At 49.3% G+C, this 11552-nt stretch overlaps 7 protein-coding genes across 8 annotated transcripts; 4 read left to right on the top strand and 3 right to left on the bottom strand.

The window, feature by feature from the left end:
- Positions 1-102: 102 nt before the first annotated feature.
- Positions 103-1292, top strand: Obp84a (Odorant-binding protein 84a). 2 transcript variants are annotated; one of them, XM_017182075.3, is made up of 5 exons: positions 103-270; positions 523-742; positions 803-864; positions 921-1047; positions 1109-1292. In XM_017182075.3, exons 1-5 carry the CDS (start codon positions 103-105, stop codon positions 1201-1203), a joined length of 672 nt encoding a protein of 223 aa, XP_017037564.1. In that variant the 3' UTR covers positions 1204-1292. The 2 variants fall into 2 exon arrangements, with proteins under 2 accessions (XP_017037564.1, XP_017037563.1); XM_017182074.3 differs by lacking the exon at positions 523-742 and having other exon boundaries at positions 103-259.
- Dtwd2 (DTW domain containing 2) lies at positions 1262-2224 on the bottom strand. Its single transcript, XM_017182073.2, has 2 exons — positions 2068-2224; positions 1262-2004 (listed from the first exon to the last, which is right to left on the bottom strand). The coding sequence occupies exons 1-2, from the start codon at positions 2154-2156 to the stop codon at positions 1323-1325; spliced, it is 771 nt and encodes a 256-aa protein (XP_017037562.1). The 5' UTR covers positions 2157-2224; the 3' UTR covers positions 1262-1322.
- Positions 2225-2548: 324 nt separating this feature from the next.
- LOC108085477 (serine/threonine-protein kinase 16) lies at positions 2549-3896 on the top strand. The gene is made up of 4 exons (XM_017182096.3): positions 2549-2736; positions 2796-3390; positions 3453-3587; positions 3646-3896. The coding sequence occupies exons 1-4, from the start codon at positions 2627-2629 to the stop codon at positions 3760-3762; spliced, it is 957 nt and encodes a 318-aa protein (XP_017037585.1). The 5' UTR covers positions 2549-2626; the 3' UTR covers positions 3763-3896.
- LOC108085478 (G patch domain-containing protein 11) lies at positions 3835-4917 on the bottom strand. Its single transcript, XM_017182097.3, has 3 exons — positions 4899-4917; positions 4743-4809; positions 3835-4684 (listed from the first exon to the last, which is right to left on the bottom strand). The coding sequence occupies exons 2-3, from the start codon at positions 4787-4789 to the stop codon at positions 3925-3927; spliced, it is 807 nt and encodes a 268-aa protein (XP_017037586.1). The 5' UTR covers positions 4790-4809; positions 4899-4917; the 3' UTR covers positions 3835-3924.
- A 131-nt stretch (positions 4918-5048) lies between these two features.
- LOC108085480 (proteasome subunit alpha type-2-like) lies at positions 5049-5720 on the top strand. The gene has a single exon (XM_017182098.2). The coding sequence runs from the start codon at positions 5049-5051 to the stop codon at positions 5718-5720; it is 672 nt and encodes a 223-aa protein (XP_017037587.1).
- A 247-nt stretch (positions 5721-5967) lies between these two features.
- Noc3 (Nucleolar complex protein 3) lies at positions 5968-8737 on the top strand. Its single transcript, XM_017182080.2, has 4 exons — positions 5968-6069; positions 6131-7755; positions 7813-8436; positions 8494-8737. The coding sequence occupies exons 1-4, from the start codon at positions 6061-6063 to the stop codon at positions 8714-8716; spliced, it is 2481 nt and encodes an 826-aa protein (XP_017037569.1). The 5' UTR covers positions 5968-6060; the 3' UTR covers positions 8717-8737.
- Positions 8738-8743: 6 nt separating this feature from the next.
- Positions 8744-11302, bottom strand: LOC108085464 (uncharacterized). Its single transcript, XM_017182081.2, has 3 exons — positions 11188-11302; positions 10287-10333; positions 8744-10232 (listed from the first exon to the last, which is right to left on the bottom strand). Exons 1-3 carry the CDS (start codon positions 11228-11230, stop codon positions 9087-9089), a joined length of 1236 nt encoding a protein of 411 aa, XP_017037570.1. The 5' UTR covers positions 11231-11302; the 3' UTR covers positions 8744-9086.
- Between the last annotated feature and the right edge of the window lie 250 nt (positions 11303-11552).

Consider the following 11552-nt stretch of genomic DNA (forward strand, 5'->3'; position numbering starts at 1 on the left):
AACGAGCTACCTAATTTGGTCACGTTTAGCACAAGATCGTGGATCGATCGGTGGTATATATATTGGAGCGGCCGAAATGCCACTCACCAGTCAGTCTCTGAAATGTTTCGTGCTATATTCCTAATTCCTGTGCTCTGTCTGATCCTAGTGGCCACCCAGGATGAGGTGGTGCCCGACGATCCGGAAGTGCAGAAGGAAATGCACGCCATGTTCTACACGGCTCGAGTGGCCTGTGCGGATGAGAATTTGATTCCGTATGGTAAGTCACGGGTTATTCAATATTCTGGTTATTCAGACAAAATGATCTTTAATTGGGGAAACACTAGAGTGATTAGGGGTTCCCTTTGTGCAAAGTGTATTCAAACATTCGAATTCCCGGAAATAATGCCCGATAATTTGCATGGCATGATCATTTGTTTGCATGGCATGATTATTTGTTATACATTTTTAACTTTCCTATAAAAGGGGGCCAACTGAAAACCAAAAGACACTCAGTTTAAAATGTTTTCCGCTTTGTTCAAGTTCTGGTTCAGCTTTGCTCTGTTGAGTCTGAATCTGTATTGGGTTAAGGCTCTGCAGGATCATGCCAAGGATAATGGCGATGTATTCATTATAAACTACGATAGCTTCGATGGTGATGTGGATGATATATCCACCACCACACCAGCTCCCAGGGAAGCCGATTACGTAGATTTCGATGAGGTCAATCGCAACTGCAATGCCAGTTTTATAACTCCAATGCGTGAGTTTGGGCGGGCAGATTAATGGTTGTGTCGGAAACCTAAACCTAAAATCCTTTCAGCCAATGTCCTGCAGTTTAATATCACAGGTGAGCTGCCGGACGACAAGGATAAAACCAGCATGGTAAGTGGGTTTTGTTTCACTTCTTTTCTATTACCATTCTCACGCATTTCGGACAGTGCTATTTCAACTGCTTCTTTGAAAAGTCGGGTTTGATGAAGGACTACAAGCTGAACAAGGATCTGGTGCGCAAGTACGTGTGGCCAGCCACCGGTGACTCCATTCAGGTTTGCGAGGACGAAGGCAGTAAGTAGCAGTAATAGAGATCCGGAATTGCATTACAAAATCTTTTAACTTGTATATCCAGAGGAAGAATTGAATGCTTGCGAACGGGGCTATGCCATCGTCAAGTGTGTCTTCGTCAGAGCCCTCACGGATGCCAGGAACAAGCCCACCGTCTAAGAACTCCAACAAAGCACAACTATTAACCATTTCGGTAGAAAATTACAAGTATAATTAAATATTGCTATGCACAGAGCTTGCACCCACTACTCCGTCCGTGTGTATTCTTGGTCCAACTATCACGTGTCGTTGCCTCCGCCGCACACGGTGTTGCTATAATTGAGCAGGCGGCTCAGCCGCTTGCCAATGGGCTTGGGGTACTGGTTGTTCTTCAACAGGAACTCCTTGGACTGGTGTTCCACGGCCCCATTGTCCAGTTGGTACTTGCAGAGCGTGTGCAGGGGTCGCACCAGTGATTGCCTCAGCTCTGGCCGGGACTCGAGCACAGCTAGGCACTGGGCGGCGGTTTCCAGGGTGCTCAGGCAGCCCTCCGTGGGCTGAGTGCGGATAATGTAGTCGCTGATGCCCACGGCGATGAGTTTCACCTGACGCAGGCTGTGTAGGGCGGGGCTACTGGCGTAGATGGCCTTGGCCTGCGGCCAGGTGCCGTCTATGAGGACCAAGGTGTAGGGACCGGCACTTCGATCCACTTCCTCCAAGGGCACCGAGTCCCGGCTGGGATAAAGCAGCAAGGTTGTCGGGGAGTCCAAGATTCTCTGCAGTTCCGCGTGGTTTTTGTGATTCGGAAACCGTTTGCCCTTGTAGACCACACACTTGCCGGGCGCCAGGCCCAACTGCAGCATCAGTGCCGTCCGCAGTGACCGCTTCTCCTCGGCGGGATGCTGCAGAATGACAATCTGCGAGGCCACTGCTTCAGGCGGATGTGGTAAAGCTGGACACCAGCAAACAACCGCGGGTCGTCTACAAAAGATTTCATCATTATAACTTGGATTTCAGGAAGGGATTCCCCGCTTTACCACTCACTTGCACTGCTCGCACTTGTCGCGTCTCTCCGGCGGATCGGCGCTGATGCCGACAAGGTCCAGCCAAGCTTCATTTTCGCTCGTTTCCATTGATTAAATTAAGTTAATGCAGGAATTAAAACTCGGCCTATTCGCCGACAGTGAAACAATTGTGGCGAGGTGACAACCCTAGCCGCCACATGGCCAACCTAACCACCCTGTTCTTGCAACAGCTGTTAAGAGCTGAAGAGAATCAGCGTTTATGCGGTGCAAATTTACTGATTAAGCCTTAATTATCTTTTATTTGCATTTTGTGACTTGTAATTAAAGTAAATTAAAGTGTTATAGAATTAAAATAAATCTATTATTAAAAGAACAACTGCAAAAGAGTCATAACTATCACAAACACTTTAACAAAACAATTAAAATTTGCCAACCAATTCACAATCACTGAACATTGTCAATTCCTCTCCGCATAAACTTTGCAGTTCAGCTTTCTGTTTTCTATTTAGGTTTTATACATGAATTAAACTAGTTGTTAGGCTTAAAGTTTTAAAAATTTGTAGCATAAATTAAGCAAAATGCAGAGCATAGGATGGACGCTGATCATGAAACGCGGCTGCTTGTGCCGGAAGGAGACGCTGAACATCAATGGATCCCGTTACACGATCCGCGAAAGGCTAGCCCAAGGGTTTGTATTACAATATAAAGCACTATCTCCTCCGGAATATCTAATCTCTGTCCATACAGGGGCTTCAGTCTCATCGACCTTGGGGAAAACGCGTCCACGCGCCGGAGCTATGCGATAAAGCGCATCACCTGCCACAGCATCGACGACCAGAACATAGCCCTGCGGGAAATCGAAAACTGCCGGAAAATCGACTCAGAGAACGTCATACGAGTGGTGGACTACGAGCTAAAGGGCCAGGCGGACATTGTGATCAACACAACTAGCACCTTGTACATCGTGCTGCCCTACTACAAGCATGGAGCTCTGGCGGATCACTTGCTGGCACGGGCGCGGAAACAGGACCACATGCCCGAGGCGCAGATCCTGCAGATCTTCCTGGGCGTCTGCGAGGGACTGAAGGCCATCCACGAGGCAAAGCCGGTGCCGCTGGCCCACCGGGATCTAAAAACTGCCAACATCTGTCTCTCGGACTCGTTCGAGCCCATCATCGTGGATCTGGGCTCCATGACGGAGGCGCGGCTGCAGATAGTGGGCCAATCGGATGCCCAGCGGCTGCAGGACGAAGCGGAGGAGAGAAGCTCTATTGTTTACAGGGCTCCTGAGCTATTTACCGTGAAATCATACTGCACCATCGACGAGAGAACGGATATTTGGGTGGGAGATTGACAAAAATAGATGCTTACAATCATTTTATATCAACTAAAATCGTTTTTCAGAGTCTTGGATGTGTGCTGTATGCAATGTGCTACTTCAGCTCACCCTTTGATCCCATTTACGAGCGAGGCGACAGCGTGGCTTTGGCCGTGCTCAGCGGCAATGTAAACATTCCAGAAGATTCCATATACACAGACGTAAGTAAATCGTGACAAGCCCAGCGAAACATTATTGCAAACCCACTTTTTCCCACAGGACATGCACGAATTAATCAACTACATGCTACGTACCGATCCCATGGAACGACCGTTCATCTTCAGTGTCATCGAACGCACCCACGATCTGATACAAAAGCTTGAGGGTCGCTTGTAGCTCCCTCTCACTGGATTCCAACTCGTCTAAACGCATTTCATTAAGCCAGATACACCGCTAACTGTTTTTTGACTATGTATTATTGTAACATAATTGTAAACCTGCTGCGATTTTGCAAACTAATGTCTAATTAATCTAGCTTTGTATTGATTTTCTCTAAAACTAGTGGTCGTCGCGGGTAAGTCCTGGACAGTTGGAGTCTAGATCCGCGGAGTCCTCGTAGTGCGTGCCACACCAGTAGCAGAAGGAGTAGGCAGTGCGCAGGTAGCCAGTGAGCAGCTCCAGCTGCTCGGCTGGAGTGTATAGTTCCTCTTTGGGCGTCTCCTCCTCTTCGGGGGGATCTTGCTCTCCTTCGGCATCGCTATTCTCTTCCTCCTTGGGCTTTGGAGGCCAGAAAAACTCTAAATCTGGCTCAGTAACGTCGGCTTTTAGATCCAAGGACTCGCAGGTTTGCTGGCATCTCCTTATATCGTATTGCAGCTTTCTCTCTTCGGCTTTTTGGGTGGCACGTCTTCTATAGGCCTCCGTGCTGATTTCAGCACCGGATTCAATGCCCGCCCGTTGCAAGAGGTGAGCTCTCCTCAGTTCCTGCCGCTTGGCAGCCAACTCTGCAATGGCCGCTTCTCGTCCCAGGCCTCCGCGTCCGCTTTTTATTGTTATTCCCACAGGTTCCTTGCGAGCATCGGGCTGTTTTCCCAAGCCAGCACCCGCCTTATAGCCCATTTTGGCCAGGAGTTGGAAGCCCTTATTGTCCGCCGACAGTGGTTGGCTTAGGGATTGCTGGAGACGAGCATTGTCCACGGTTCCGGCGGCAGCGGTGGCCTCCCGTTGCCTTTTTCTTTGCTCCTCCTTTTTTGTTTCTACTTCAATCTGTCTCTTCTTGCCGCGATCCTGCACCAGACTGGGACGCACCTCCTGCAGGCTGTAGGGAAAAATGCAAGTTATTTGAACTCCTCTGAGTAATCTCTGCAAGATCTCACCCAGCCAGGAACTTGTCGGACATATAATCTTCTTCTTCGTCCGACATTTGTTGTTGTTTATAACAAACTGGTGATTGTTTACAAAGTTTTTAAAATAAAAACAATAAATTAATGTCTTATTTCGCGATAGTGTGACCAAAGGCTAATATTGCACACCTGGAAGCAAGGAGTTCAATTTAATGGCGCAAAATTTAAATTCAAATGATTTCTAGTAATGTTTTGAAACCCATTTTTTAAAAAACAAAGCAAGCCCATCTGTTTAAACTTAAAACTATTATGGCATCTTGACTTCAAGCCACAGGAAAAATGTCATCTGAAAACTATACCAACCAAAAGTTGGAGAGGGCCCAGGCTGCAATAGCCCGTGGATCAATCTCCGTGGGCGTCACAGGGTGCAATGCTGTGGTCATCGCTGCAGATAGGACACCAACATCGCCGCTGTGTGATGTGCACAGTGTCCGACATGTGGAAAAGATAGACAAGCACATCGGCATGGCCTACTCGGGACTAGATCCAGACTACCGCATCCTGGTGAAAGCGGGCCGGAAGTTCGGTCAAGTCTATTACCTGACCCACCAGGTGCTGATACCGGTGAAGGAGTTGGTAGAACGAGTGGGCTCGGTCGTGGAGGTTCACACGAATCTCATTGCCGTTCGCCCCTTTGGCGTCTCGTTGTTAGTCTGCGGCTGGAGCAACGAGAGTCCACAGCTCTACAAGATCGAACCTACAGGACTCTTCTCTCCCTGGAAGGCCTCTGCCCAGGGAAAGAATGCATGTCGTAGCAAAGAAGTCCTGGTGGAGCGCTACAGCGAGGGTTTGGAAACTGACGACGCTATTCACCTCGCCCTCCTGGCGCTGTGGAAGGGCGGCTGCGAAATGATTCCCGACAATATCGAGATCGGAATATGCGATCAGAACGGATTCCGTCGCCTGGATCACGGCTCAGTTCAAGAGTATTTGTACAGCTTTGTCTCCTAGAAAAATATGACTCCTATTTGTACCGTTATTTTTATTCTAATCTTAATCTTACTATGCGTATAAATAATAGAAATATTTAGGCTTATAAAATTTAAAAAAATATTTAATTATTTTTAATTATAATTTAAAAAATATTTCTAAATTGTACATAAAATTTAAATAATTTAAATACAAAAATAAAAGAATACCATTAACACGTCCAAAATGCAGTTGGCAGCACCCTAACCATCTGTTTTGGTTTATCTGGCAAGTGGACAGTTCCTTTAGTTTACCATGTGCTTCGACTTTTAAAAGTCAACATTTCTTGTTTTTTCGTTAAAAATTAATTAACAGCCACATAATGGGCACGGTAAGTACTTAAACTTTCTATATCTTAATAAAACTAAGCTATTGCAATCGCCTACCTGCAGAAAAAGGTGAAAATCAGCTCGGTGAAGCGGGCGGCTCACCTAAAGTCGAAGAAAACACCGCTCACGAAGCAGCAACAACAAAAGAACAAGCAGAAGCGCGACCAACTGCTCTCCAAGCGGGAGCAGGGACAGAATATATTCTCCCAGAAAGCGCGGAAGAAGGATAATCTGGCCCAGCGCAAAAAGCACAATAAACTGGCCTCCCTGGGACTGAATCCGCTCGAGGAAAACAATGAGGACGACGACGATCTGATGCTGGACAATGTGGCCGACATGCTTGACGGCGACGACTTGGCTCTGCTGCAAGCCAACAAGCGCAAGCGAAAGGCCAGGGCTGACGACGAGGACGCGGCTGAGCAGCAGGCTTCCATTGGCTTGGAAAGGGCCTACGCCTCGGACACCAAGAAGGAGCAGGCGGCTCAGAAGATCAAGTTGGATCTACTGCCCATTAAATCCAGAGATGGCCAGATCATAACCCGAACCACAGAGGTGGATTATCTGCCAAAGCCAAAGCTCAAGAAGAAGGATGTGGAAGTGGAGGAAGTACAGGACTCCGAAGAAGGGGAGGAGGGCGACACTGAGTTCGAGGACAGCGACGACGATGTGGTCAACGATGACGAGGCAGCATCAGCGGCCGCACACGTGCCAAAGCTCATTTCCACGACGGATCTGTTGATTGCTCGCCAGCAGGAGATCGAGCGCCAGAAGTACCGCATTGGCATCATATGCTCTGGCCTGCTTGAAAAGCCCGAGGACAAGATGCGCAACTTCCATGCCCTCTACGAGCTCATGGACGAGATAAACCCAGCCACCAGGCTGCCCAACCTGATGCCCGTTCGAAAACTGGCCATAATATCCATAACGGAAATCTTCAAGGACATTCTGCCCGAGTATCGAGTGGGTCAGGTGGACACCAAGATGCAGACGCTGCGTAAGGCCACTCTGGAGCGTGTGACCTTCGAGAACGCTCTGCTGCAGCAATTCAAGAAGTTCCTGCAGAAGCTGGAGCATCTTACGGCGCAGGTGAACAAGAGGGGCGGTTTGAGGACGCCGCAGACCATCAAGTTGGCCACCGTGGCCGTGCAGTGCATGTGCGAACTGCTGGTGGCGCATCCCTACTTCAACTACGTGCAGAACATAGCCCAGCTGCTGGTCTACATGCTGAACTGCAACTACCAGGAGATGAGAACGGCGGTCAACGAGTGCTTCCGGACGGTCTTTGCCAACGACAAGAAATATGAAATGGCCCTCTTCATTGTGAGGCGGATCAACAACCTCATCAAGACGAAGCAGAACAACGTCCATGTCGAGTGCATCACCTGCCTGATGGGTCTGAAGATCAAGAGCGTGAACCTGGATGCCGAGAAGGAGAATGAGCTGAAGCAAAAGAAGCTGGAATCCCATCGTCAACGTTTGATTAGCCTATCCAAAAAGGAGCGGAAGAGGCGAAAGAAGCTCACCGAGGTGAACAGGGAACTGGAGGAGACCCGCGCCGAGGAGAACAAGCAGGCCAAGAACCTGAAGCTCACCGAGATCATCAAGATGGTGTTTACCATATATTTCCGCGTGCTGAAGAACGATCCTACGTCTCGCGTGCTGAGCGCCATTCTGGAGGGCTTGGCAGAGTGAGTTGCCGTTGATATACTGCTCCAATACATCTCTAATCATTATTTCTATTTCAGATTTGCTCATGTCATCAATCTGGACTTTTTCGCTGACCTTATCGATGTACTCAATCGGATTTTGGAGGAACAGGAGGAGCTGGGCTATCGGGAGCGCCTGCACTGCATTCAAACTATATTTGTGATTCTGTCCGGCCAGGGTGAGGTGCTGAATATCGATCCCATACGATTCTACCAGCATTTCTACCGCAATATGCTGGCCGTGCAGGCTGGCAAGAATCACGACGACTTTGCCATTATTCTGCGCACCTTGGACGAGGTGCTGGTGAAGCGGCGACGAAACATGAGCCAACAGCGTCTGATGGCGTTCGTGAAGCGCCTGCTGACGGGAAGTCTCCACCTGCTGCATAACGGCACTCTGGCCACGCTGGGCACCATCAAGCAGACCTTCCAGCTTACCTCAGTGCTGGATGCCCTGCTGGACACGGACACCAGCATTGGTTCTGGCCGCTACGACCCCGAACTGGACGATCCGGAGTACTGTAATGCGGCCAGCACGGCACTGTATGAGCTTGCGCTCCTGTCGCGACACTATCATCCCACGGTGCGGCGGATGGCCATGCACATAGCCAACGGTGTGCCAGCCTCTGGCGAGGGGGCGCTGCCCACCGATATTGGCAAGCTGTGAGTATATAATATTATCATACTAAGCTTATATATACTTATTATTTTATTCATTAGCTCCTCCCACGACCTGTTCACACAGTACGACAGCACGCAAATGGCCTTCAATCCGACGATACCGCTGCCAAAGGCTGGTCAACCCAAACTGAAAAAGGGTAAACAGCTGTATATTCGATCAGATTTTAAGCAGGAATACGGAAAACTTCTGAAAGAGGGCAAAGTTACGCAGAGTAAAGACACGAAAATGTTGCAAATTGATTTTCTTAGTGCACTCCAATAAAGTTTATAGGAAATTTTTAAACGTTATGATTTTACAAATAATATATGCTGCGAGAAGAAGAAAGAAATTATCGCTGAAGTTCGCATGATCCATGGTCATCAGATGGGCTGCTTCCCATTATGTTCTATTAATTGAAAAATATAACATTTCCTCACTGTAATAATCTTTGCTCTTTAAGAAAACTTCTCATTTCATTTCGTGTCAAAGAGGTTCTTTGTAGTATATTTCAATGTTTGGATTCTAAAACTAATCATACGGATCTATGCTCGGAGCTCCTAACAATTAAAAATGATTTTAAGCCTAGGGTGGTCACTAAATCTAATGCCATTAATCCGGGTACAGGTGCCAGGGGTCGGAGGTGTTGCGCCAACTATGCTGTAGAGCCACCACCTCGCTGCCGTTGCTGTCCAGCACTGGCCGGCGGCAGATACTCTCGGTTTCCGCTGGCCACCACCTGGGCCTGTGGCTGTTGGCCAAAGGTAGCCAATGAGTTGTCGGGTAGTGCTCCAGCGGCGGTGGCCAGAAGACCGGCAGCTGCTGCAGTTGGCGCCAATCGATTGGTTCCACCGCCCGGAACAATGGCGGGTCGGAGGACAGCACCGGAGCCGTAGGGGCTCTGAGCCTGGACGGCGGGTGTGGGCGTGGCCGAGGGATACGATCCCCGTCCAGTGTTGTAGCCAGTCACCTGGGGCGGAACTCCGGTGGCACGTAGGGTTCCAGTGGTGGCAACCGGTGCTCCGAAGGCAGTCGTGGTGGGGGCACCCGGTCGATAAGCGTTGGCATTGGGCTGTGTGGCCAAGTTGGAGCTACTTCGTTCGGAGTAATCGTAGATGTAGGCGTTGTTGGCATATAAGCTGGGCGCTGAGATACAGTCGTATTGGTTCCACCAGACGCAGACCAACGTCTCCTGACTGAACACGGTGCCGTTGGGACACAGGAAGGAGTACGTTCTGTTGAGGGCACAGATGTGGAAGACCTGGCACTGGGCTTCGATGTCAGCGTAATATCCGGGCAAGGCCTGCTGCGAGCAGTCGAAATTCGTGCGCGGCACCTGGGCGTAAATGGGATAGTCCACTCCCGGTACACCCGGAATGGCAGAGTAGTCGCCATCGGCATCGTTGTAGTCTCCAGCATCAGCCCCAGACGTGCCACTGGGAACTCGAATGGCAGAGCCGCCAGGTGCGTTGCCATACTGCGGCGTCTGTGGGCCGTAGGGTCCACTGCGCGATGATGGTGATGGTATTCCTCCCGGTGAAGGTCTCCTTGACTGATTGATGCTGTTACTAGGTCCCACTGCGGCCGGTGCTCCAAAGGCCGTGGTGGCCTGCCCGCTGGGCGTAAAGCCAACGGCGGGTGAGGGAAATAGGCCCGCTCCTCCATATGCAGTGGTGGCTGGAGCAGGGGTCAGTGGAAGGGCAGCCGCCGTGGGATATGGACCGGGGGTTAAGCGACCCCCGGCGGTGGCTCCACCCACACTAGCCACCTCGGGACGGCCATAGTTGTAGCCACTTTGAGCCTTTCAAAAAAAGGTTTAAATAAATAACAGGAAAAGGGAATATTGATCACTTACCTGCACCTGCAACTGAGCCATACTCCCGCTCCAGAGCAGCACCAGAACTGGAAGAAACAGGCGGGCCAACATTAGCGCTTTCTAATCGAGTGTGGTTGTGTGTGCGTGTGTTTGGAATCTGGCGAAGATCTTCTCCGAGCTGTGGAACCGTCGACGCACCAAATCGAAATGAACGCCTGGCCAGCCATCGAAGGCGGTGGTAGCGAAGAGTTTCGCAGTCCCTATTAAGGCCAAGTACGTCGCGATTCTGGGCGCTGATAGTGCGGCCAAGACGTCTCTGTACCACGATCTTTATTTATCAGCTTCCTACTCCTACTCCGCCGGCACAGTGGTATGACTTTCATTCAAAAATTTAGCAACTAACTAATGACTTTATTATGTTTGAGATGTGGAACCCCTTCACCCGAAAGAGCTTTCTAAATATCGAAATTCATATGTATGGGCGTTACGTATCTTATTACTATAAGGTTTGGAACATGGCTAGTTATTTGTTTAAATTAATATTTAAATCTGAGTTAGACTTTAGAGGTATACATCCTTAAAACCATTGTGAATTAGCTTTATTTTGAGGGATACCAATTTGAAATCTTAACATTTTAGACATTAAGGTAGCCGCTTAATTTCAGGCCACCTGTACCACTGTGCCAATTGCAACAATAACGCACCGCAACATCAATTGGCTGCCAAGAATTGCGGCAGTCGACGGGCCAAAGGCAAGACGCATGCCTCATAAATATGCAAGGCAGCAAAAACTTAGACAGACAGACGCCCCTCGAAAGGAAGTGCTAATAGTGATGAGGCGGACAGCCGATCGCTCGTCACTCTTGAGTTACGCGCCATGTTGGATTGGGTTGGGGCTGGGTCTGGGTCAGCTCTACATGCGGCTTGTTGGCCAACTCACCTGCCAAGACGCAAGAGCAGCGTTGCAGTGCCCCTTGCATCATTTCAATTATGAATGTTTCTCAACTAAGATATCCTTTTAATCCTTTCCTGCTGCCACGACGATCTGCTGTGAATTGTCCAAAACCTGAGAAACAACTGCAGGGCAAGTTAGAATGTTGCTAGAATTTTATACCAATTCCGCCGACCGACTTGGTTGCATCGCATCTTTTGGAATATTTATGTGGCAGCTGCCCCGAAGAGCAACGACAGTTCATCAGTTCGTTTGTGCTTGCGCTTTAGCAGATTTACGACGCTGGATTATCCATTGTTGTGCCGGCGTCCAGTTATCAGAATGCATATATCAGCGCGACCCTACGTGACGTA

This window comes from Drosophila kikkawai, chromosome 3R (genome assembly GCF_030179895.1).
Source record: "Drosophila kikkawai strain 14028-0561.14 chromosome 3R, DkikHiC1v2, whole genome shotgun sequence".
NCBI classification, from domain to species: domain Eukaryota; kingdom Metazoa; phylum Arthropoda; class Insecta; order Diptera; family Drosophilidae; genus Drosophila; species Drosophila kikkawai.